At 42.6% G+C, this 25,808-nt stretch overlaps 1 protein-coding gene across 10 annotated transcripts in view; it reads left to right on the forward strand.

Annotated features, from left to right (window-relative positions):
- Positions 1–25,808, forward strand: part of LOC116382119 (ERC protein 2-like) — a 134,807-nt gene that overhangs the window by 91,784 nt on the left and 17,215 nt on the right. For 6 of the 10 annotated variants that reach the window (XM_031844846.1, XM_031844847.1, XM_031844848.1 and 3 more), the window contains 2 exons: positions 576–723; positions 5,036–8,772. In XM_031844846.1, the coding sequence (XP_031700706.1) occupies positions 576–723; positions 5,036–5,260 (373 nt within the window). In that variant the 3' untranslated portion in view covers positions 5,261–8,772. The other 4 variants (XR_004212707.1, XM_031844849.1, XM_031844850.1 and 1 more) reach the window with 4 other exon arrangements.

A 25,808-nucleotide genomic window follows, 5' to 3' on the forward strand; every position in this document is an offset into this window, starting at 1 on the left:
TGAGTCCTGTGGTTGTATATTTGTACATCTGGTTTTGTGTGTGTGATGAAGCTCGGTGGTATGTTTTCTCTGCACCTGTAGACAGTCGTTCGTTGCCACCCCCGTCCGTATGCACACTCACAGACACACACACACTGTTGTAACCAGCGGGGACAGGGGAAAGATGTCATATCCTCCTTAGCCTACTCTATTAGACTCCATTACCGTATTACATGTCCATGAGTCACACTGAGGTACCATTAATACAGCACTTAGCAGACCACTTCAAAGATGTCTGCCTCTTTTCTGTGGAATCTCTGTCTGAGTTTAAGGAGCTCTGGAATAAGTGAGTTTGCTCTGACATCTGTAATACGTACAATGGGCCCACAGCTGCAGATGTGGGTGCAGTGTAGCTGTGTCTCTGTGCTGTCTACCTGTCTATTGTCTGACTACAGAACAGATTTCTACATTCTAATTTCTTATCTTTATTTTAGGAATACATATTAATCATTTTTTTATTACATATTTGTCCATTTACAATAACATTACTTCTTTCCTGTTGCTTCTTTCCACATTTCCCGCTCTCATCTCCTCAGGCAGCAGGCTTTGTTGGCAGCCATCAGTGAGAAGGATGCTAACATTGCCCTGCTGGAGTTATCCTCCTCCAAAAGGAAAAAAGCCCAGGAAGAAGTGATGGCCCTGAAGAGGGAGAAAGACAAACTCATGCACCAGCTCAAACAGCAGGTGAGTCCACCACACATGACCACCAAGTATATGTGCATATAAACGATGAATTCAATTTACAGCACCTCCTGGTCTAAGAGGTTGACTGGCCTGCACATGAAACAAATGGAGCCTGGCCTTGCGGTCACCGTTCAGGATATGTGAATCAAAGCAGCACTGTTCAAACCTGCTGCCGATGATGAAGCGTTACCTGCACTAAGACAGCCTCATGGGCAGACTTTTGAACTTCAAAACCAGGAACAGATAGAGGTTAATAATCCGTGGTAGTTAACAGAGTAGACTTCCCCCCCCTCAAACCACATTTACTGCGTTCAGTCATCATAAACCAAACCAGTCAAGCAGAAACTGTGATTCCAAATCCAGGCACATCAACACACAAGGAAAACTTTTCTTTTAACAATCATGTTGCAATCAGAGTCATTAGATGCACTCAAGTCGCAGACGTAGGTTGGTGTTTATGATGAGTCGCTGGCGGACTTTTCTGTCTTACATCATCTGGTCAAAGAGACATATTTCCCAGAACGCACACACATATACAAACGCACATGCACCTATTTCCCATATTGTCCTGGCTCTCAATATAACCTGAGACAGATGAAGGTATGTCGGTCATTTAGGTCTGGTCAGACCACATCAGTGACTGAGCTAACGTGAATGCTAACAATAACGAGCCAACAGCAGGGAGTCCACATACACGGTCTCCTGAGTCACAGGGGCTTCTGGGAAACATGGTGCATTTAAAAGTCAACAGATGCGGTGGACGGGTGTGCATTTTAGTGCGGACTTATGTTTGTTCATGTCTCGTAAACGGTAAACAGTTTCTAGGGGGGGCAATTCCATTCGAGGAATTTCAAGCAAAGCTTATTATCTGTTTATCGCCATTGGATGCGTCATGTTTTCCCCTTTGGGTAACCAGCAGTTAAAGTCCACCTGATGATGTGATGAGCTCTAATTGCAACGACGAGCCTCCGGGCCTGGAACAGAGGAGATGAGATAAAAAGAAAGGTTGGGATGAGAAAAGAGAGGAGTGAGCAGCACATAAAATGTCTTTGTGTCCTCTTTCTCATACATGAAGGCCTTATATTTTAGAAAGTCGTCAGGCAAACATGCATTTAAATCCATGGTAATGCTACTGCTAAGTGCAACGGTGTGCCAGGCAGTGCTATGGCTTCCTAGTGCAGGGGCCCTGAAAGTGTGATACTTTGTCAACTATTCATGTTGTGGAGGTTGTAAGGTAAACATACACTCCTATAAGGAGTCAGAAAGAGCTCTCTGGAGGTTATGTTGTTCAACATGACACATGCCGGCTCTCTGTCTTCTGACCCATTGACACACATATAAGGATAGGTTGCCTTCCTTAGGTCCACAACAGCCAATGGCGGAAGGAAACTGATCAGGAATGCCAAAGAATTATGGGACTCTGAGTCTCATAAGAGAAAGCTGATATGTAGACAGCAGATAGATTTACAGATAGCAGTGCCCTGCCTGACCTCCCCACATCCCTCCTTTGGAAGATCTTGTGTATGTGTGTGTGCATAAAGCCTACCGTCTAAGACAAACTTTCCTTTCTCAGACAGTGTTGTCTCCCTTTGTGGCATAGGCTTTCTTCAGCACAGACAAACACATATATATAAAGAAACAGCCACACACACACACACACACACACGAAGAGTGTAGTGTTTAGACTTCCCGAGGAGAGAGTCAGAACAAATGTGTCCCCATGAGGGAATTCTTTGAGTTGTCCCATCCTAGTGATGGATGGCCAAACGTGACTGGTGCTTTGAAGCTGAGAAAAGATGGATTTGGAATCCTCAGAGGTGTGTCATTTTTCTGTGACTTTCTCTCTCTTTTTTTCCTCTTTCTCTCTCTCCCTCCCCGCCTCTCTTTCTTGGACGCACAAGAACATCTATCCTCTCTCTATGCTAAAAAAAACAGATTTTGTGTTTCTCAGAGGTGTGCCATTTAGAACAGCTTATTTAAAGCGATCTGCCTGATTGGTCTCTGTGTTTCTCAGCTTTTATGGCAATGTTCCACGCACAGAAACACACAGAGACTTGATTAAAGGAGTATGTATAAGTGTTGTGAAACTTGTGCTGTCTTCACCCAGCTGTGTATTTAATGCCTTTCTTGTCAGCCTCCTGTGTCCATATGTGTTAAAACAGCTCTGCTCTAATCAGGACAGGCTTGTGATTTACAGAGGGCTTGGATTGAGGTTTGGGATGCAGCTGTGAGCACAGCAGCGGGATCATCACTGCCATGTTTACGCCAGCAGCTGCACTTTGATACATATGCAGAGACCACTCACTCCACACACACAGTACAGACCAAATCTGTTATGGTTAGAGATGTCAATGAAAAACTCTCCTCTTCCCTCCTCTCCTCTCCCAGCAGTGGCACCTGTGTCTATTCCAGGCTGCCTGATCTACCAGCAGGCCTGGAGGCCATTACTGAGCTGTTTACTCTGCAAAGCGCCTAATTAACACTAATTATAACGCACACATTCCAGCACACGGACATTTTATATGTGCTCACCTTCTTCACATATGCATACAGGAATATGTGTGTAAGAAGAAAGTGTATGTGTGTGTTTTTGCATGTGTGTCTTTGTGTGTGTGTGTGTGTGTGTGTGTGTCTGTTTGAATAAACTGGATGGCCACATCTGGGCTGTCCTGACCACACAGTGAGATTCTTCCAGAAGCAATTCATCACATTTTTCAATTGTGTTTTTGTCCGAGGTCATTAAATGTTAACTACATGTGCACACACACACGTATGCAAACACAGTCTCGGACATTTGGCCTCTCATCCTACCAAATATGGTTGTAATTAGATGAACAGGAACAAGCAATATGGTTCTTATTAGATTAGCAGCAAAGACTAAACACACATTAGCCTTTTTGACCCTCAGCTACTGATTCACTTTGAAAGTATTTCTCTATCAGAATTAAGCAGCATTAGTAAGCATTGGGGAAGAGTCTGTATGGAAGCACCTAGAGCGTGTACTGTGTTGTACTACAGCAGTTACATCAGCTGCACGGTATATGATAGTAATTGTCCTCGCCTAATGACAGGTATCAGCTGTTGCATTGAGGCCAGCCCCACCCAGTCACACCTGCTAGAGTCGACACCTGAGGTCACAGAGGGCCGGCCGTACACTTCCACCTAGCCTTTAACTGATCTAACCACTGGTCTGGTGTCTCTCTTGTCTGAGTCCTCCTCCATCCCTCACTCTTCATCTTTATCTCTGTCTCTCTCCTTTCCTCTCACCACGTTATCGGTGTTCTCGCCTTATCTAACCAGCTCTTCTCCAATTTAAGCTAATTGTTAACCTCTTTAATACTAGCCACATCCTCTCCTTTGATCCTGACTAGCTCGTTTCCTCAGTCATTAGGCTTCAGCGCCTTATCTCAGCAGCGATGTCTCCAGGCCGCTTACGACTGTAACACCATCTCCTTCCTATCGTCCCAGCTGACTCAGGCTTCTTGTGTCTTCCTGCCATGGCTGTCTCTCATTTAAACAAGGAAAGCCGCAACATTTTGGATGAGAGATGTGTGCATGTCTTTCCTTCGAATCATCTCCATCCCATACACAATCCCACCTCCCGCTCTGCCGTCATGTCCACCCTCAGGGGGAGTATGTGGAGTTAAGAGAATAAAGCTGAGCCTGTCAATATATCTGCACCCACTCTGTCTCTGTCTATCTCCCAGACAGCTGGCCTCAATGGAGTTGAGCTGATTGTTAACGTTAGTCATCCTATGCTGTTATCTCTCTCCAAAGCAGTGATGTTGGCAAGATGACAGCCTCTTCCACACATACACACAGATGCAGAGACACAAAACAAAGACACATAGTCTTTGCATACCCATTTACAGGCATTCAGAAAAATACATGTTTGACAGTAATTTGAATCAATGACATCTAAAAGGATCTTGCTTTACCCGGGCCAGAACGCCTGTGGCCTTAGGCTACATGAAACACTCACTAACATGTTCTTACTAAGATTCGTGTAATCCAATTAAATGATGATCTGCAGTACGGATGACATTTGACAGACTTACAATACTTTCATCAGGCACTCCGACTCACTCAATTTATGACCTGTCAAGTGTTGTTAGCGGCACTGTTTTTATCCTCTTCAATGGATTTCAACATGATTTTACCCCATCCAAGAATCCCTCAGCCTAATCATTCTGAGGCCTCGGGAACATTTTTAAGGGAACAGACAAGCAGTGTTGAAGAAATAAAAGGCCTTGTGTACGCGTGTTTTAATTATGCTTTATAAATCTTCTTGTTTATCTCCTTTTTTTGGCAGACTCAGAGCAGAATGAAGCTGATAGCGGATAACTACGAGGAAGATCACATTCACCCTCAACATCATCCTCACCATTCTCACCACTTGCATCCAGCAAACATGCATCACCGAAGCCTGCCAAGAGGGCCCCCCCATGCTAACCACCGACCCCCTATGGATCAGGTCAATATGAATGTGGACACACACACACACACACACACACATGCAGACATATACCCAGTTTGAACTTGTTTACACAAGCAGACATGTTTTGGGCTCTCATTTTCATGTTTTTTTAAGTTGGTGCAATATTATATTTGTCATCTCCACCGCCAGTCAGTTGTGGTTGGACTCGGCAGCATAAAATTTCCCTTCTCTCTTCTCTCTCAACCCCATTACTTCCTGCCAAGTCAGTTATTCATATCATTTAGATAAGAGGCATGAAGGGAAAAGCTGCCAAATAAGTGTTTTTGATCGATGGGATTTGTGTGTGAGATTAGTTTATACATCATTCATCTCTCATATGAGCTCCTTCTCTCTGTCTGCGTATCATATACAGACTGCCCTGAGGACAGACTTAATGTGTCTGTTTGAAGGAAGCTGAAGAGAACTGTTGTTGTCATCAGCGCAAAGTGTTTGAGATGTACGTGCCTGTACGTGTGCGTGTTTAGAGGCACATGGAGGTGCACATCTGAGTCTTTGTTGATACAAGATTAAATCACGAACAGGGAAGGCAATCTTCAAAGAAGGACAGACGATCTCACTGTCTTTCCATTAGCTAATAAAAGCTTTTAGTTATTTCAATGCAATATAAACTCATCACAGCTCTATTGTTGTCAAGAGGTTGTGATTGGGGGGATTCCAAACTAGGAAGATGAAGTGTGTGTGTGTATGTAATGTTTGGGGATTTAAGAGCAATACCTGGGGATTTCCACTTCAGTTCTATCTGATATGCACTAATATACGTTTATAGACTTTATGAATGTTTCTGAAACTGCTGCCTAAATTGGAGTGAAACATGCACTGGGGATCCCCACACACGCACATGTATAAAACCACACAATCATATACATGCAACACACCACACATACCGTAGCAATATGTAAGAGGACAGGGTAGCTGGTTTTAATATTCTTTTAGTCTTTCACGCCTGTGGAAAAACTCTATTTTTGATTCCTAAAAGAATGTGAGTGTCTGGGGTTGATTGACATCCATATGCATACTTTTCATGCAGAATCTCATACAACAGGGTATATTTATTTGAACATTTGCATCCTTTCCAACTACAGAATTAATCTACATCTATTTTTGAAGCTTTTTATGGTATATCAAAGTCTAGAGTGGGAATAACATGGAACATAGTTTAACACTTAAAACCACCCTTTAATCCTACAAGGACCACTTTCAAATGCTAGCTGTGTAGTCATTAGGTTATATTATGTTTTGGCTTGCCAAAATGATATTATCAAGATATCAAGTCCCTGCTTTGTTTTATTGTATTGCAGAATAATTTGCAACAAGGGTCAGCTCCATATTAAATAGTTAGCTGCAGGGGGTCACTTTTTAGTATCACACATTACTTTTCTTTACTTTGCACTTGTAAATATCTTTCCTTCAAAATGGCTGCCCGGCACTACATTACTGCAGCAGTGTTTATAGTGTTTGACACATAAAACAGTAGCTCTCTGCAAGCGATATTTAGTTTGTGCTGAAAAGCCTAGCATAAAAAGTATTATTCGGGTTGCTGGGAAGTCTTGTTAAGAATGCAGAGAGTAACAAAATAACTCATCAATCTGGACAGATTTGAAATATTTTTTCTATTAAGCATAGGTTTGATATAAGACAATGCCTAACATGTGTACATTTGCAAATAGTGTATATTTAGTCTAGTCTGCTGACACATTGCATTGGAACCAAATGTCAAAATTAAAGATGTGTATCAAGATGTCATCATCCACTTCTGTCCACAATCCACAGTTGATTATTATTTATCTACATTGTTTCTCTGTTGCTCTCCCTCTTGTGTCAAGCACATAAGCTTGAGAAACATCAGACTCTTTTGACAGAGATCAGCCAATAACCTCATGGCTTTTCCTCGTATCTGATCTTTGACCTCATGGGGAAGTTCGGCAGAGGTCACAGTAAGTGTGTGTGTGTTGGTGTGTGTGTGTGTCCCTGAGGTGAGACTTTTACATCTGCTGTCTGTATTTTCTTCACACTCACATTTTTTCTCTCCATGCCTCCATGTCTCTTTCAGTCTTTCCTTCAGTCCTTTCTCCCACCATCTTTCCGTATTCAAATGTCCAAATGTGGCCAGTGGTTCAGTGTATTGCCTGGTCCAGGAACACCACTCGAAGGATGATTGATGATGATAATGATAATGATGATGAAGAGGGTCTGCACACTCACCCTGCAGACCACAATGCCATTCCAGCTAGTGCCATGAATAACAGTGACCACACCTGCATTTAAAACATTTTTTTTTTTTGCCCAAACACAGACACATACAAACGACATGAATACCCAGCTGGCACATTTAAGAATCATGAGCACAAATGCATGCACTGGAATAGTGAACACGGAATACACTTCAGGTTTTTCCATGGAGCCAAACCACATGCCATTCAAAGCTCATTGCTACATCCAGTGAGTCCGTCCCAATCCTCTAACTATACTCCCTGTCCTCTACTTAATCCGTGATGGACTTTCTCTGAGGACAGGTGAAATCTAATCAGAGGAGACAAGCACAGGAAGTGGATTTAGCCTCTTGAGATGCACCCCAGGTCTGTGTTTCAGCATGGAGTGTGTGCAGTTCGACAGGCATGTTGTGTTCACATTGTTCTCATTTAGCCATGCCAGCACTACTGCCAGATACTTGGCAGCAGCCTCGGAAGGAAATAAAAAACAGCAAGTGTTTATCAGAGACAGAATTATACAACATATTCTTTTGGGTTGTTGCTCATTTTTTCAAAGCCGTAACATGCTGCCTGCTTCAGGTTTATGAGAAGTAGCATATGGTATTCGGCCTGTTTGTGTGTATGTGTGTGTGTTTAACCTGGCAGACTCAGTGGTTATAAGCTTGGCTCTGTTTACAGGGCCTGTCACAGCCATTAACTGCATGTTAGCATTTAGCATCTAGCATGTTCCATTGAAAGGCCATTACATCTATAACTTAGCTGCTTAGGTGTCGCCTACTGAGTTTACCAAGCTTGTCACAACCACTCAGTCCAACCAAAGCCGCTGTGGACTGCAGCCAAGGCCCTTGTGTTTTTTTAGCTTTTATGTAGCATAGACTCAACTTTGCCGCAGCCTAGTTAAGCGTTATGCAGGCAAGAGCTTGGCTATACTGAGCTGCCAGGCCATGCTAACCATTGTAATGTTAGTGTCTGAGTGAATTAGCCTTCCTGTTAGCAGGGCTCTTGTCTGCACAGTTTCAGCCCCAAGGAAACCCCTTCTGTGTTTAGTTATTGATTCCTAACAATCACACTGCAGAAAGCATTTTATGATATCATACACAATTTTCTGAATGAGGACAATGAACAGGAGTGTTTTGATTACAATTCACAGGGGGTTAGGTGGACCGTACCATTAAGCGATTAGACTACTTGTAAAGACATTACCACTGGGCCATAGTTTGTACATTTAATGGCTTGGTCCAAAATTAAGCCATTTTCTGCCACATACATGCTATTTTTGAAGACTTTGGACATAAAGTACTGATGGTTTATGGATTGATAATGATGATGAATGTTTTCCATGTTTTTCTCATAGGACGATGAAGAGGGAATATGGGCATGATGACCATCTTCATGGATACCCTGCATCCATTTGTCCACAGTGAGTTTATATTGTTAGATTTTTCTACTAATTTTAGAGTTAATGCACTCTTTCCCAGGGTGTAGTACTGTATAGCAGCTCCAGATATTTTAACGATCCTCTACACAATAGGCTTCTTCAGTGGGCTCAAGTAACCATTAGCCAGGAACATTGATGGCACCACAATAACCACAGAATTACCCAAGTCTGAGAGAAGAGAGTGTAATAGAAGCCGGCTTCTTTTCCCATTACTTATGAATTCCAGTCAACTAAAGCCTCAGTTGATTCAGAGGTTTATGGCTGTCTTTCTATGAAGTGCTCATATGCTAGTTGTGCCGCATGCTGTGCGTGTACTCTGTGGCTATAGGTAACTGTGTGGTATTACTAAACCAATGCAAACCCAGCAGCCTAAAGTGAATGTACCAGGGCCCATAGGTGATAAAAACGACACAATGAGAAAAACCAGAGATGGATGGGTCTCTCTCTGCCCACCTCATTTTTTCAGACGTAGTCGTAGTTTTACCGTGCTTCCCCACCCTGTTGGTGCCAGTGTGTGGAGTAATTTAGACAATACGACACAGAACAGTCATGAAACCTTTTTTTAAGGATGCAAGCTGAAAAAACATAAAATGAAGAATGCAGAGTCATAAAGGATAATTCCTGCTTTGGGGGTTTTATATCAAAGCCCCCCCACAGACACAGGATGCCTTTGAACGCAGACGTGTGGAAAGAGGTCTGTGCAATGAGGCTGATGGTGTGTGTGTAGGACAAAGAGAGGCAGCGAAAAATAGAGACATGTAAATGTACATATCAGAGATAGAGAAACACAGACAAAGAAAAGAGAGGGAAAGATGGAGAGTGCTTATGTATCTGTGTGGGAATGAGAGCGAGAGAGAGAAAACCAGACAGCATTGTATACTCATAGTTTCCAGTGCATCTCATTCTTTTCCCCCAGTAATCCACAGGTGGACCATCACAAGAAGACTCTGTCTCTAACCTCAATGACTTAGTAGTTGTGCACTTTGCCCTAGTGCTGCTTTTGGGATTAAGAGTCCTATAGCAAATGGTTTGTGTTCCTGCAGTGCAAAGCTTTAGTGTGTTTAGCTATTATGTTTGTGTGTACATTTGCAAGTGTGTGTGTGTGCGTGTGTGTGTGCAAAAGAGCGTTGCTGAGCTATACAGTGCCGGAGCAGCCCACATAGCCTATAATCCAGTCCATGTGTGCTGAGAATGCAGCAGTGTCAGGATTCACCGTAATGAAACAGACCACACTGCCCCCTTTCTCCCTCTCTTTCCATCTCTCCATCTCTTTTCCATCACTCCTGTTCTTTCCACCTCTTGCTAGTTTTTCGCTTGCCCAGCTCTAACGTATCGTACTTCAAGGTAAACCTAGAGCTGGATCCGTGACTAGCCTACTGCTTCGGTATCTCCAATCAGATATTGTGATGGTGCGTGTTTGCACGTGTGTGTGTGTGTGTGTGTGTATGCATGTGCGTATTAGTGCTTCTTATCCCGATCTAATAGAATAAGCCAGGCACATTAGCCTTTAGCACAGAATGGTGTTGTGGCTAGCGATATCAGTGCTGCTCATCTATCCACTGCTGTTATTCTGGCAGTGCACAATGCGAGCACAGCTAACGTGTATTAGCCATTCTCAATGGGAGAACAGATGGGAGCCATTTAGCGGTGTGTAGCTACAGCGCAATAAGGCCAGACCTAATCCCCATATCCTGTCCCTGAGTGAGCCCTCTCTAATATGAGCAAACAGAGATGACAGCACCGATAGACAAATAATGGGATCTGTGTGTATGTGTGTGTATTGATGTCTTTGCAGACATGCATGCTTTGATTGGTGTTCCTCATGGATAACCTTGACTCCCAGTGCTCAGCTACATTTTGAATTCCACACAAAACCTAAGTGCTGAGTTGAAGTTGGCAAGTTCAAGTTCTGAGCTTCCAGGTGTGGATTTGTATTGGTTAGCCATGGTTCTCTCTAAAAGGACACTGGTGCTCTGATTGGCTCATTGTGGTTGTGTATGTCCTGCTGTTGATTACAGAGGTTTTGTTTACCCTCTTGGCCTCCCAGACCCCCCTCTAATGAAATAAGAATGTCCACTTGGACAGAGAGTACAAGAGAAGGGGGTTGGAGGAAAAAGTAAAGGAGAACATGGGGCCAAAAGAGTGAAGCAAAGTGGGGGGGGGGAGGTTTTCTGGAAACATTATGCTTTTATCCCACCGTGAAGTTATTTGTACTGAATGAAGCGAAAAGAAGTTGAGAGGCTTTCCAAGTGGGGACAGAAATATGTTTGTGTACGTGTGTGTGTGTGTGTGTGTGCGAGTGTGCGTGCAAGCAGGAAGGAGTGAGGCCTTGTTCAGGTCAAAACAAGTCAAGAAGATGGCTTTCATTTGCCCATGCTGTGTTTGCACTAAATACAGTGTTTGTATATCTACATTGTGTCTGCCAGTAAGTATCTATATGCGCAGGGAAAAGTCTAGAAAAGTTCAGTGGGAAACTGAAATTGGAGAGCAGATTGTCAATCCAATGTACTATTTTAAAATACAATTAAGTGAAAGTTACATTTTTTTTATGTGGGGTTGTATGAGGTACTCATCCATAGTCAGTGGTTTTCCTACAGTAGATGTAGCAGCAAAATGTTTTCGCCACCTGAAAAAAAGCCTTAAAAAAAGCCTTCCTTGAAAATGTATATCAGTCAAAGTGTATGCTGTATTTAGATATTTTCACTGCCTTACCTTGTTGTCAGACAGCCCGTTCTGACAGGAAACTGAAGCCGTTTTCTATTGTATGACTTTGTTGAATCCAAACTAACCGTTTAAAACACTAAAGTTGTGAAAAGCAGAAAAATAAAGTGTGAAAAAAAAAAATAAAACACTAAAGTCGCTCAATAACACAAACAAACCAAAAACTCTGTTTTTGTCAAAAGAGTCTGTTGGCTTTGGCGTGAGCATAGTTATTGGCATCTGTTACCTGTCGGAAAGAGCTGTCGGACAGCAAGATAAAGATATTATAAATAATTTCATAATTTACAATAAATAAGTATTTCAAGTGGTTAAAATATGTTTTGCTGCTGCCTTACATATGATTTGATATTATGCAGTGAGCCATTCATCTGCTATTTCCTGTATCTCGCAATTCTGGTGGTATTGTAGCGTTCCTACAGTGTTTTCTGTCTGATATCCCTTTTTTTTGCTTTTCAATTATGCTTGATTTTATGATGAATTTAGTTGATATCAATGAGTAGGTTGTATACTGTAACTTGCAGAATATATATAACGTAAATATGTATCCCATTTTGAATCAGTGCCAGCAGAATCTTTTTCAGATAGTTGGTTCAACAGCTACTGCAAAGATGAAAAGAAAAGAAAAATGTGGTGTGCAGACGTATGTTTTTTGCAAGCCCTGCAGGGTGTTCTTCTAATTTATACCTAAATTGTTTTCCAAAAGGCCCTTTTTATTAATTTGAATTCTTCATTTGCAGGTAAGCCAGTATGAAATGGAGAACGATCGCATTTAAAACGGGAAATTTACTTGTATTTTTAGTTTAGTTTGACTGAATAATTAATTAGAATTGAACCAAGCTTAAAAAAGAAAAATGCAGAACTAGTAAAAAACATATATTTGTTTTGCTGTGTATGTGAAAGTGACAGTAATAGAGAAATAGTTCAGTGAGTTGTATTTGAGGTGGGTGCAAAACTTCACGGGCAGCATATCTAACTTTATCCATAATCTAGTCAAATTGTTGACAGTAAGAATGGTATGGCTTTATGAATATTGAGATTACTCTTCTATGTGTTCTCTTATCTTCAGGTTGTTAATGAAACCTCAAAACCACCCTCACAGTGGATATAATTGATATTGGAGAAAAAGAACATGACAGTATTGACTGTGGGAAATTACTGCACCTCTCATTGTCTACAATTTTATAATTGCGATGATGGCAGTTTACAACTCAGACGTGTCTGTCTTTTAATGACACCATGTTCACATTCCTCTAAACAGCAAACAAAATGCCATGACATTTAATTCAAGGTTGTCTTTGAAAGAAAAGTCTGCCAGCGACATCATGGTCGAGCCGGCTCTGCCACTTTTTCTGCACTTTGTGCCAGGATGAATCTCCAGTGTAAACAACTATCACCCCACGCATTAATTACTGTAAGGTGACGGCACATATTTTTGTAAAGGCCCCATGTTATCAACACTTAGTAAGTCTTTATTAATAAATCAATTGGTTTCACTCTGGATTTTCTAGACATTCAGGAGTTTAGTCTACATCTGCATCTGCACGCCTGTGCACGTGTTCACACATACTTGTGTGGGCATTTGGATAATGTTTGGGTAAGTATCTCCTCACACATGTGCTAAGCCGTGCTGTGCAGTATGTCTTTGGTGACCAGTGAACCACAGCTCGCAGGTCAGTAGAGGCGTCTGACCGAGGCCATCCCTCAGCCAGCTGTCAGCATCATCAGTCTATGAGGTCAAAGGTTGTTCCACCAGATTGAACATGAGTGGAGAGAAGTCGATAACTCAGCAACACCTGAGCAACAACATCTGGGTGCGCTCTATGTTGTATCTATTTCAGTCCATCCTGAAACAACACCTGAGTTATTTTCCAAAAGGCCCTTTTCTTGTGAAGGTGCAACGTGCTGTTGCACCTCTGTATACAGAGCACAGAGCCAAGACTAAAGGCAGCAGTTGCTGAAAACGAACAAAATATTAAACGTGCTTAATTTTTACTCATCAGTACAATAGTTGATACATGTTTAGAAAACCCATTTTCCCTGAAGTAGGGCAGGAATTTTGCATTCTGCAGCAAATTCGAAAACCCCGTTTGCGAAAAGGGAGGGTTTTTTTTTGGTGTGAGATAGAAGACAGTTGCTCGCTAAGACAAAGCCATCAAATGTGTGCTCAACCGTGAACTGTATGCTACCTAATACAAACAGCACAGTTTAAATTGATGAAAACAACTTACCCGAAATCTAAAGTACTGCACCAATTTGCCTCCAGGCCTACTGTTTTCTGTTCAGATCATGGTAACTACGGTTTGAACCCGAGATTTCGGGGCGGTCTTGCAAAAACGTGGGATGCACAGAGTGGAAAATTGGGAAGTGCTCCGCAACGCGCAGAACGCTTCACTCTCATTGAAAAACAATTACAAAAAGCCGTGTTGGGCTGCTAAAATGCATTCTGTCCGATCAGGGTCTTAATCATCTTGAATAATTGTTATACTGTGGCATCATGATTAATTTCACAATGACGTATTGCTTTTTTAAAATGCCTTGCAAATTAATACCGTTAACTAGGTGAATGAAGAGCGGTGATAGAGTTGCTTTGTCACTGTCGATGTATGAAGCTGTAGACAGACAGGATCCAGAGATGCTTCTTCAGCCCCAGCTGACAGAGGAGGAGGAGGTTGGGGAAGGAGGTAGGAGGGAAAGATGGACTGGCAATGTCGTGAGGCAGACAAGTTTATTCCTGTTTTTTGTGGTTTTCTTGAATTTATACGCTGGAGAGGACAGTTAGACACCTGATGTGTGGATCATAAGGCAGTTTGTCTGAGTAAGCTCTTTTTCCCCACCCACAACACACTCATTACACACGCAGAGACATGGCCACACACACAATCGCTCGTGCTATGCTGCAAATTTGCAAGAGCAAATACTTAAGTTGTAAGCAGTTTTGTTCAGGCAATCCAGTTGATGGGGGGAACCACAACAAACCGTCTTAGGAGCTTAACAGCCAGTTAATTGTTAAGGGCTCACCTCAGCTGACCATAACATATCTGCTATCCACTTGAGAGCGGAGATGATGGAAGTGATTCTGAGTCTTCTAACACTGTATTCAAAAGTGACAAGCCTTTTTCTCATCCAAGCCAACCAAGGGGGACCAAAATGGGATTTGTCGTATGGCCGCTGATGGTTGCCGGAGTCAGCATCCCCTTGCAGCCACAGTGGGCCATGAGCCTAGATATTACCACTGGTCACGCTGTCCATTGCCCCAGGGTTATTTCAGTTGCACTTTTTAAAATGAGTTTTTCTTTAATATTTTTCAAGGATTTCATTTTATTAGCAGTTTAGTTCCGTTTTTTTTTAAGTATCAACTTTTAGGTGAATTTAGAGTAAAAATGTAACATTAAACCAGATAGGGCATTTTTTACTTTTTGTCAAGCTCGTCGCAGGACCTTTTGAAGATTGTATTTTATACTGTCTGGTCGACATCCCTAATCCCCGGTGCTGCCTCTCTCTCATTGTGAACTGGGCTCAGTGCTCAGTGCTCTGACCTCTCTAGCTTTTTTAAAGCATTAAGGTAGTTAAGTGTTTCTCAAAGTCAGTGTTGTTCGACGTTATTCGTTCAAGTGCACAAACATGCCTGCCAGAAGACAATAAGCACTTACTTTTCTTTCTCTAGTATGTAATTGAAATGACGCTGCAGAGCTTTCTCATTTATGACCACTAATTCACTGGCTCAGGTTCATAATCTCAAAAATGTGGCAACTGCTGTAACATTAACCCTCAAAAATGGCTTTATCCTGATTGGCTGGGCATATATATATATGCACATTTACATGGCATGGATGTGTGATTACCTTACCTAAATTATAATCATTGTAACATCAATGTTTGATACGTTATGTCCATAAGCTGAAATAGTTTTACTAAACCACCTCATCTTCCCTTCTCTGTCTGAACATGCCAGGTGTGATTCAGTCTGTCTGTAAACTCTGGTTTGCTCTCTGTGCAGAAATGGCCCAGCCAGCCCACAGTCATAAATCAGTACACCTCAAGCTGTAGCTATTTTTCATCTCTCTCTCCCTCCCTCCCCTTTTCCCCTCTGTTTTCCCCTCATCTCCATTGCTTCTCCAAATGCCACTGCCACAAGAAACATTCAAGTATTTTGTGGCATACTGACATAGACCAAGATTAGAAATGCAGATCTTAACATTGTCGTGAATCTGTGGGATATTGGGGTCCAAATGGGAAAACATATTTATTATTTCAATGTCTAAAGCAAGTTCCTACTGTGCAGCCAGTTGTGTGTGAGAGAGAGCGAGTGTGTGTGTATGTGTGTGTGTGTGTGTGTGTGTGTGTGTGTGTGTGTGTGTGTGTGTGAAAGAAAGATCAAGAGAGAGAGAGAGAAAGGGAGAGAGAGATTGGTGGGATTATAAGGGTGTTTTGTGAGCTTATTGAGATGGCAGCACACAAAAGCCCTTCCCTCCGGAGAAACTCGCACCTGGGGAGGCACCGGCGAGAAATTGCGTGCATTTGTGTGTGCGTGCTTGAGGGCTAGAGAGCAGAATTGTGCATAAGAGAACTCTCAGTGGGTCAGATCCCCTGTTGAAGACGGATTACATCCCAAAGAGAAAGTCTGAACATCCACAAAGAGGCACTGAATGAGGGAGGTATAGGGATTTGGAAACAGAGAAAAGGGAATCACAGCCTTTTGACTTTAAACCTGTTATTTTCCTCAGACTTCCTGTGCTCTCCTCTCTCTCTCTCTCTCTCTCTCTCTCTCTCTCTCTCTCTCTCTCTCACACACACACACATCTACACAAACACACACACACACACACACACACACACACAAATCAAAAGCACTAAAAATATCACACAGCCTCAGGTCTTGGGTAAGTCCTGCGTTATTCCCCAAACTGTGTTTTTAACATATAGACCCACCCCTAGGCTGCCAATCATAGACGTGCCCACTGCTCTCAGGCAGAGGGAGATGAGAGGAGACTCACACCTGCTGACTTTACTATGTGAAACTTGATCACTACTGATATTGTACCGCTCACTTAAAGGATGGCACATCCTGCAACATACAGCACTTGTGATACCTCAACTCAAGCACCACTGCTCACACACACACACACACGCACGCACGCACACACACACACACACACTTAAATCTCCTAATAGAAAGCAAACATTTATGATCAAGATTGACACCTGGAAACACTGTGGTGGAGAAATAACACTAAATGTATTTTAATAAGTAATAGCAGAAGGAATTTCACTATTTTCTTTCCCTATTCTCGAAATGCCAGAGCTGCTATCGGACGCTCCTTGTAGGATTGAAGAGGAAAACTAACAGGAATTTACCTGTTTCCGTCTGCTGAAATGCATCCTAGTGCAGAGTCAGCGAAGAGGCTTTATAACTTAGGCTATCGCGGAGCTACTGTAATAACATCAACAACCGTTGGACTGCCACTCAACATTAAGAGCTGCCCACTAATTAAGCCTTGTATAACAGTAGGCTGCAGTTTATTTCTCACGCTATTCCAACACTTTCCCAAAGGTCTCCAACGTCAGGGAAGCTTGTAAAAAGCGAGATGTGCTGCGTTGCCATTGGTCGGAACAACAACACTTTTTATCATAATTGATGTCTTGCAGTGTAATTAGTTATGAAAGCTTTCTTTCCCTCAAAAGACGTGTCGCTGACATTCTCTATCAGTGACCTATTCAAACCTGCGTAGTGTTTGTTGAACTTAGGCTTCAAATCCCAAAATGGCTCACCGGCCTATTGCTGCAGGGTACCCATATGACATGGGTAGTAAAATGTTTTAAAGCCCCTGAGTCTTGGGGCTACAGAATAAACTTCTCATTTGGGCCCCACGCTGAAAAAAGTGTAAAAACCCCTGGCCTGAACGAAAGATATTCCAACACAGCTCAGCTTGTTGGGCTCAGTAGTTTTCAGCCAGGTTGTGTTTTCCAGTGAAACCTTAGAATTGGATGCCAGAGTGGCCTCTCTCTCTCTCTGTCACTAGATCACTAGACAAGCAGATTAGTGCTGTAGCTGCTCTGTCTGTCCCTTACAACTTACTGTATGTCACTGCTATAATCCTTGTCATCAAACCAATGGGTCAGGCTACTTTACAAGGGTGTCTTTCATACATGTATGCACTTATGCTCACATGCATACAACTCACACATGTGCATTAGAATTCCCTCTCCCTCTCTTTCTCTCTCTCTTATCTGGGCCTGTGGAAAAGCCACACTTGTACGATGACATTCAGCACAGGATTAAAGCCCATGTAAGACCCTCCTCAGTTTACACTGCTGCTGCCAAGAGGGGATCTGTACAACCACACACTCTCATGCAACCCTGTACACACACTGGCAGAGACACGAATGCAAGCACATGCACACGCACGTACTGTAAGCAGGCAAGCAAAAACTTGTTTGTGTATGCACACACACTCTCACACAGACAAATCCCAGCACCCTTGTTACTTAGCATGTTGTACTCTTGTTACTCCAGACCAAAGGAAGTCTAGCTACTCAACAAACCCAGCGAGACATACAATGAGGCCCCCGCCCCCATACACACACCCACATACACACACACACACACACACACACACACACACAAGCACACTCACACTGACATCCTTTTATCCTGCATCCCGCAACTATCATCCTTGCTCTTCTCTCTGAAACAAGAGTATCCTTGCCAAGAATGAGCCCAGACACCAATTCCATCCGTCTGCAATGGAATCAGACACACATACACACCCCCACACACACACACACACACACAGACACACACATACACGATGTCACATACAAACAGAACTGTTTGCACACGTGTTGCCTGGAGGGACAAAGTGATGAACAGTTATAGTAGACTACCGGGACTGAGACTGGCGGTTTGAAGATTGAAGATTGAAGACAGACTCTTTGGGTTTTAGTCGTGGTATAAGGCCAGACAAGACCTTAGTTAAGATGCTGCTGTGTATCTAGTCACATCGTGTGTGTGTTGTGTCTTATTCTTTTGTGCAGACCTCTGGGGGGTTAGTTGGTTGGGTCTGGAGAGGATTCTCATTGGAATGTGTTCTGATTGGGCTAGACAGCGACCCTTTTCTGATTGGTTGTTTATCCGAAGGCTTCCACTTTGGGGGCTCCTTTGAATCAGTGCATCTCTGTCACTCCCTCTCCATTTATTTCTGTTTCTTCTCTTCTCTCGCTTCATCTCTATATCTTGTAGAGTGCCGCTGGCTCTGTGTTTGATGTGAGTCTGTTTGACGGGCTAAAGCAGAACCAGCAGTGGGCCTTCTCTTTGTTTCTGCCAAGCCGTCGATGCTCAAAGTGGAGACCACAGTAACCTTAGGTGCTAAATGGTCAAATACATTATAGCACAGCTTGTTTCCCAAGAACAGAACAGTAAATGTCTTTTTTTTAACTTTGTGTGCACTGTTGAAAACTGTTTTAATACAACACATGTATTCAAGACTGATTGACATTGCAATCCTGTATTTGCAGGGGAAGCGATTCCCCCACTCCATTAGTGGAGCAGTAAACAACTCTGTGCTTCAATTTCAGTGGGAATCAGAACAAGCTTGATTTGCTCTTGCCTGGTTGTCACTTGTATTTGCATAAAGCTGATCTTTCATCAACCTTCCTCTGTAGTGCCAATGGGCTTCTTATAAGTCTCTGCATCTCAGCAGACGCTGCCGGGCTGCAACACTACATCCAATCAATTTGTTCTGGTGGCTGTATGCTTAAATTAACCACATTATACCCAGTTCATTTTCTTCCAGAAACTTGCAGGCAGAGATCATTCTCTCTCTCTTTCTCGCCAAAAAGTCACGGATTGATACCCACTGTTATTTGTATCATGTCAGTGTTACCAAATATATTTTGTGACTTTCACTGATGCTTTTGTTTTTTTTAATTCCTGAAATGTTTCCTTTTTTACAACACAGAAAACAAATACCAGCAAATATAGATATACAAAATAAAACAAACAAGAGTAAACTGTAAAACACGATAGAATATGGTGCAATATGGTACAGTAGTACAGTACAGTACAATTAGTTCCTCTCCCTCATATGTTCAGTAAAGGGTGCCTTCTTAATTTCTTTAAGGTGTAGACAAGAAACCATGTGATCTAGCCATCTATAAAGCAGTCCGTTTTACGATAGGCTGTCTGATGGTTTGATTTTAAGTTATTCTCAGAGGAACCGCATTAACCATCATTTGACAACCAATCTGGTCTTTAAAAACACTGCTATCACCCACCTCCAATCAGAACTATGTTTTAGTCAGCTGGCAGAGGGTGGGAAAAGAGAGGTGACCAACCAAGAGAGACTCACTTGATAATTCTTTCTCACCAAAAGCAGAGTAGATCATGGCAGGATGAAACACCAGTCATCAATAGGTGCCATTGTACTTTTGCCCCTCTCTAATATCCTATCCAGGAGTGGCCTAGCCTGTCAGAGTATGCACGCAGCAAGGTCTCAACCCTGCAGCTATGGGATTAGCTCCACTGCTGGGTGGTCCTCCTCCTACTGGTCTCAGAACAGCATCATAGTTTACTGCGCACTCATTCTAGGTGTCAGCATATTGAATCAGGTCAGGTCACTGAGTTTTGTGTCTGACCATTGCAAGGTTATTGTACTTGATGTACGGCTTGATTTGAACATATTTACATATTACCTTTGTTTCCATAAACTAATAATCAGAGAAAAGCCTCCAGTTTAGAGATGGGATCTTATGACTTTAAGGTTGTTGGATTCAATCCCTAGTCTCTTTGGGAAGACTTGGCTGGGTAAATGGGTTCTTCTTGAGCGCTAGCGTTACTGCTCAGTGGCCAACATGCGAAAGCTGTGGTTGTATTATGCCGCGGTCAGACCAGAACTGTCAAGATCTAAATTTACTTGCTTGCCATGGCAAACAGCGGGTGGGGCAGGAAATAGTGTGGGCAGTGTTGCAAGCACAAGCTAGCCAGCTAACATTAGCATTCCACAGTAGATAAATGATACATGATTTTTTCAAACATTTTATTTACCCTGCCCTTGTACTCACTATCAGCCATGCAGATGGTGCTCGTTTTTTCCTTCACCATACAGTTATGCAAACACAAAAAAGGCAAAACTCAGTACCTTCTGAATGAAAGGTCAATCCCAGCCTCTTTCTGAAGTTGCCTCGATGTTGATAGGGCAAGCTCAATCCACAACAGCAAGGGAATTATGTTTGGCGAGTGTATTTGGTGTGACTGCGTCTTTAGTTAGCTATCAGGTGGAACAAAGTGTTGCTGGCATTAGAAAACTTTCTGGATAAGTTAAAGGTTAGTTTAAAAGACAAAGAAAGGTTTGCGATGTGTGTGACGAGTGTGAGATGTTACGTAGAATAATTACAGGCAGCATAAAGTCATGGCCATTAGTCATTGTTTTTTTCTCTTTCTTGGGTTCCATCCTTGAACTCATCACTCTTGAGTTGTTAAGCTGGTTGTATTGAGGACAGAGCACTGGTTGGCATTTCCCACTCTCACACACACACACACACTCACACACACACACACACACACACATCCTAAGACCGAGCACATGTTCTCCATAACAGAAATCCCAAAGACAGACAGGTAGTGTGACAGGAATAAAGCTGTCGGAGGCCTGGCGTTCTCCCCATCCGAAGGGATGGGAGCAGAGGACAATGTAAACATTCTGTCGCACACATAAACAAGACCCTGCTCAGGTTTCACTACACAGTTGGAGAAAACTCACCCGCTCATTTATAGAGAAAGTATTTGTATAATTTGTTTATGCAGAATTCCATAGCCCTAATGGGGAAATGGATTTTTCGGCATCACAATACACCTGAGTTCAATTTCACCAGCTCTCTCACAGACAGATCGTAAAGATGGCATACCAGAGCGAACGCAATCTGTCTTTCTCTTCTGCGTCTCAATTTAATTTCTCAGCCTTCCTCTCTCTGAGCCGCATTCTTTCTCTCTACCCCCTCCCTCTCTTTCTTTTTCTCTCTCTGCTGTTATCTCTCCCCATGAATGATGGCTGCGCAGAGTAATTATTCAACAAATACTCACTACCAGGTGAGTCAGAGCAGTGTTGAGATAATTCTCATTGTTGAGTTTGACATTAGCTTTATAAGAAGGATGTGTGTTGGCGACTGATAATATAAGCTTAAAGTTATTTGAATATTTTTGTTTACAATGTCTTCAGATATATTTCAGAAAAAATAATTGGTGAACAAGTACTAAGATGTTGCACATACCTCTTAGCTGTGAAATCTAGCTCCTAATTAGCAAGCGCTCCTAAGCAATATAGCTTGTGTGCTGGCATGGAAAACCAACATGTGGGAATGTGTTTGTGTGCATTTATGCATATATTTGGGTCAATGCAAAAGATAAATCGAAAAGAAAATCGAAACAATCACTGCTCAGTAAAACACATATTTACAGTATTTATTGTTCTATGGGGATGATATTCCGAGGCCAACTATACTGACACATTTACATACCGCAAACACATGAATGTTTTCACTCATATCCAGCTTCAACCTCCTGCTCCCCCAGCATGACACCATGTGTTTAGCAGCACCAAAAACAATGGCTTAGCAGAACCTCCTGCACCACAGTGCAAATGGACTGAAGTACAGGCCAGACAACAAGACCCAAACATGTGTTTGCTTTGTTTTGCCTTCTAATTACATATACACATAGTTATTTCTTTTACACAGTGTTTGTGTGTAACGAGTATGTGTGTGTTTCGAAGCTGTGTGTGTCTGTGTCCCTGTTGCAACACAAGACTTTGTGTCTGGAACTGATGTGTCTCACAGCAGGCATTCCATTCAGGCTAACTCTGTTTGCTTACGTAATAAATTGGCTTTGCCAGAATTTGTTTGTGCGTATGTGTGTGTGTGTGTGTGTAAGTGTAAATAGTAATAAGACTTGTACTTGTATAGCGCTTTCTCGTCTTCCGGCCACTCAAAATGCTTTAAAACTACATTTCACGTCTTTTACCCATTTAAGGTGCCACCTGCCCATCAGGACTCTAATTAACATTCATATCCATTCATACACCGCAGGCACAGCCTATGGGAACAAGTTGGGGTTAATTGTCTTGCTCAAGGACACATTGACATAGACTAGCGGAACCAGAGATTGAGCCGCCGATCCTCTGATTGAAGAACGACCCTGCTCTACCACTGAGCCACGATCATAGGAATTACTCCCTTGCATTTTACAGATTTGCACATAAAGATAAGCCCGTCCTTTTGAACTTGCGTTCTACAAATTCATGTTTTTTTTGTCTCTATTCTTCCTCAAGTCTTATCCCCCCCCCCCCCTTTATTCCTGTTTCCATTTGCCCCCTCTAAATGGCAATTAGAACAACTTTGGTTGTTAAGAAATGTTCGCAAAATACTGCCTCTGTGCACCAATAAAGTTCAAATACACTGGTCAGCATCATTTTCATAGTTATGGGCCTCATTGATCTTGTGGGAGGGTTTGAAGTGTAACACACACCACCTACTCAGAGCATAATTCCCCTCAATGCACACACACATGCACGCACACACACTGATATCACAGGCCAAAAGTTGTATCATTGATGTCAGCTGTTAAGTCAGCCCAGTCAGTCCTACCTCCGCCTCATCCTAACATTACACACACACACACATTATCATCGCAGGCTCTGATGTCGGAAAGCGTTGGGAGAGACTGATTCAATTTGGTGTATTTAGGATGAAGCAGCAAGAAGTTTTGAATGGGTTTAGACCCTTAACTTTAAATCAGTGCATGTTTGTATGCCTGCATGCATGAGGTCCACCTTTGTTTGTGTGTTTGTGTGTGTGGGTGTGTGTGTGTGGGTGGGTGGTAGGAATGAGGCAACATACCGTGACTTTATCATGGCAAAGCAGAAACAGTATTAACAACTGGTGAAAGATGTTTTGTGGACATTTCTCAGATTCCCTTTTGGTGGAAAGAAAAATGGGGAGAGATGAGAGGGAGAGATGGAAAGAAAAAGGGGGAGTCAAGAGAATAATGAATAGCTATAGATATTTATGTGGGTTTTAGATGCATTGCTGCTCAGTGTAAGCCTCCTTGTAGTCATTCTCTATCATCGCTTTGTGGCAGTTTTGAATTTCCAAACACAGGAAGTGTTGCTTGATTTCCTCTTTCTTTGTGTCTGAAGTGTGTGTGTGTGTGTGAGAGAGAGATTGTGTGTGTCTTTCTCTCTTTCTCTCTCTGTCCCTGTTGCTCTCACTCCCTCTCCCCTTTCTCCCTCACATTCTCACACACATATACAGATGTGGGATAGTTGTTTGCTTTTCTTGCCAAGCAAAAATGCTTTCTTCTCTTTGTGATCCGTTTTGGTGTTACCTGACAAGTGTGTGTGTGCGTGTGTGTGGAGAGAGTGAGCAAGTGCTAAACCCAGCTCCTTGCCTGAGTGCTGCTGCAAAGGCCCAGGTTGACAAGGAGGATTGAGATTGTCATCCCAGGGATTAAGCATAATGAGCACGATTGACAGACAAGACAACATTGTGCACTTGCACTGACACACACACACACACACAGAAACACACACACACACACACACAGAAACACACACACAGAAATGTACACAGGCAATTATAGAGAGGTGTATCAAAGTAGTGGGATAAGCCTCTGTTTAAATGCATATGAGTAGACCATTCCATCATTGCCTGCACGCCATTATAGGGAGGGAACAGGGATTACCCCTCCTTACTTTCACTGGATATTTTCTTTTTTTCCTCTTGTCTTTTTCCCACTCCCATTCTCCTTTGTCCTGTTTCTCATTTGCGTGTTTGTTTGTGTTTGTATGTTGTGTATACCAAGAGGGAAACAGAGTTTATGAACTGCCTTCGAGCCAGGATTTCACTCTCTGGCTCTTCTCGGTTGCTGGGCTTTCCTAAAGATGGCAACACACATTATGATGCAGATTGTGGTGTCATCAATAATCGTGTTGGATCGAGTCTGTTGCAGTCTGAGCCAGCTGGTGTTGGTCGTCGTGAAGATGAAATCAAGCATGCCATTTACCTTCTTATCAGTCCGCTGCTTGTCATTCTCATGAAGATCAGTTAAAACATCAAATATTTAGATGGTGCCTTTCCAAGCTGTTGACATCACGTAGCAGGAGAACTATTCATATTTCTAAAATGGCTTAAAACAACCAAGCATTATTTCAGTCTCACTCAACCTGTATGTTAAGGTCGGGTCGTGAATTCACGTGCGCCACAGAACTTCAAAGGACCATTTTTGTCAGAAGAGCTTGTCCATTGTTAATCTGTAATTGCCAAGTGGCAGCTCAAAATCGCTGTCCAATCAGATAGCAGCTGATAAGTGTGGCATGTAGCAGTTAGCTTGGCACTCTTTGGGCCCTCCTGGCGTAGGTGCAGGCTTGTCGGCACAGTGTTCACTTGAAGCTCTGGAAGATTTTTTGAGGGAGATGATCAGCTTTCATCTTATCACTTTGCACAGTGACACAGGCTTCAAAGAGAGCTGGTCATTTTTACTGGCACTGCAGTGTGTGCGTGTTTGCGCCTGTGTGTGTCTGTGCAAGCTATCGACACATTCCCAGAAAGCTGTTCCAGACCCTAGGACTGGGTTTAATGAAGGCCACGGCATGTCTTCAAAGAGCTGCAATCCAATCTGTGCAGAAGTACACACACACATATGCACACAAACATGAACGCACACACCTCTGCTGGTTGGAACAAATGTAAGAGTTTAAGCTCAGCCTGGTCTTATAATTTGGCAGCTTGCTTTTTAAGCAAGCTGCCAAATGAGATGACTCTGTCAGTCATCTCATTAACCTTCATGAGATGACTGACAGAGACAGATGGCTGTCCAAGAATGTGGAACTTGTGTGAGAGGGAGTGAACGATCAAAAACATGCATCATTAAAAGAACCTAAGAAATGCAACTAAACATTGTACTAGTTCACCTGTCTTTGAGATTGGAGGCTTGCCTGTCTCAACTGAAACCTTCTCTGCTCACAAATTAAGATGAAGCTCAGCTACACCAATGATTGTGTCAAACTGTGCATGTGTATGTATGTGTGCTAATTCATGTCTCTGTGTCATGATGTGCTCTGGCTGATGCAGGACACAGATATATTGAAGATGACATCTGCAAAGCTCGAAGAGTGATGAAATTTCAGAGCTAATGGGCAAATTGTGGGAACTGAATTACACAAAGCTT

Source organism: Anarrhichthys ocellatus, unplaced genomic scaffold (assembly GCF_004355925.1).
Source record: "Anarrhichthys ocellatus isolate YVR2014 unplaced genomic scaffold, GSC_Weel_1.0 scaffold5, whole genome shotgun sequence".
NCBI lineage: Eukaryota > Metazoa > Chordata > Actinopteri > Perciformes > Anarhichadidae > Anarrhichthys > Anarrhichthys ocellatus.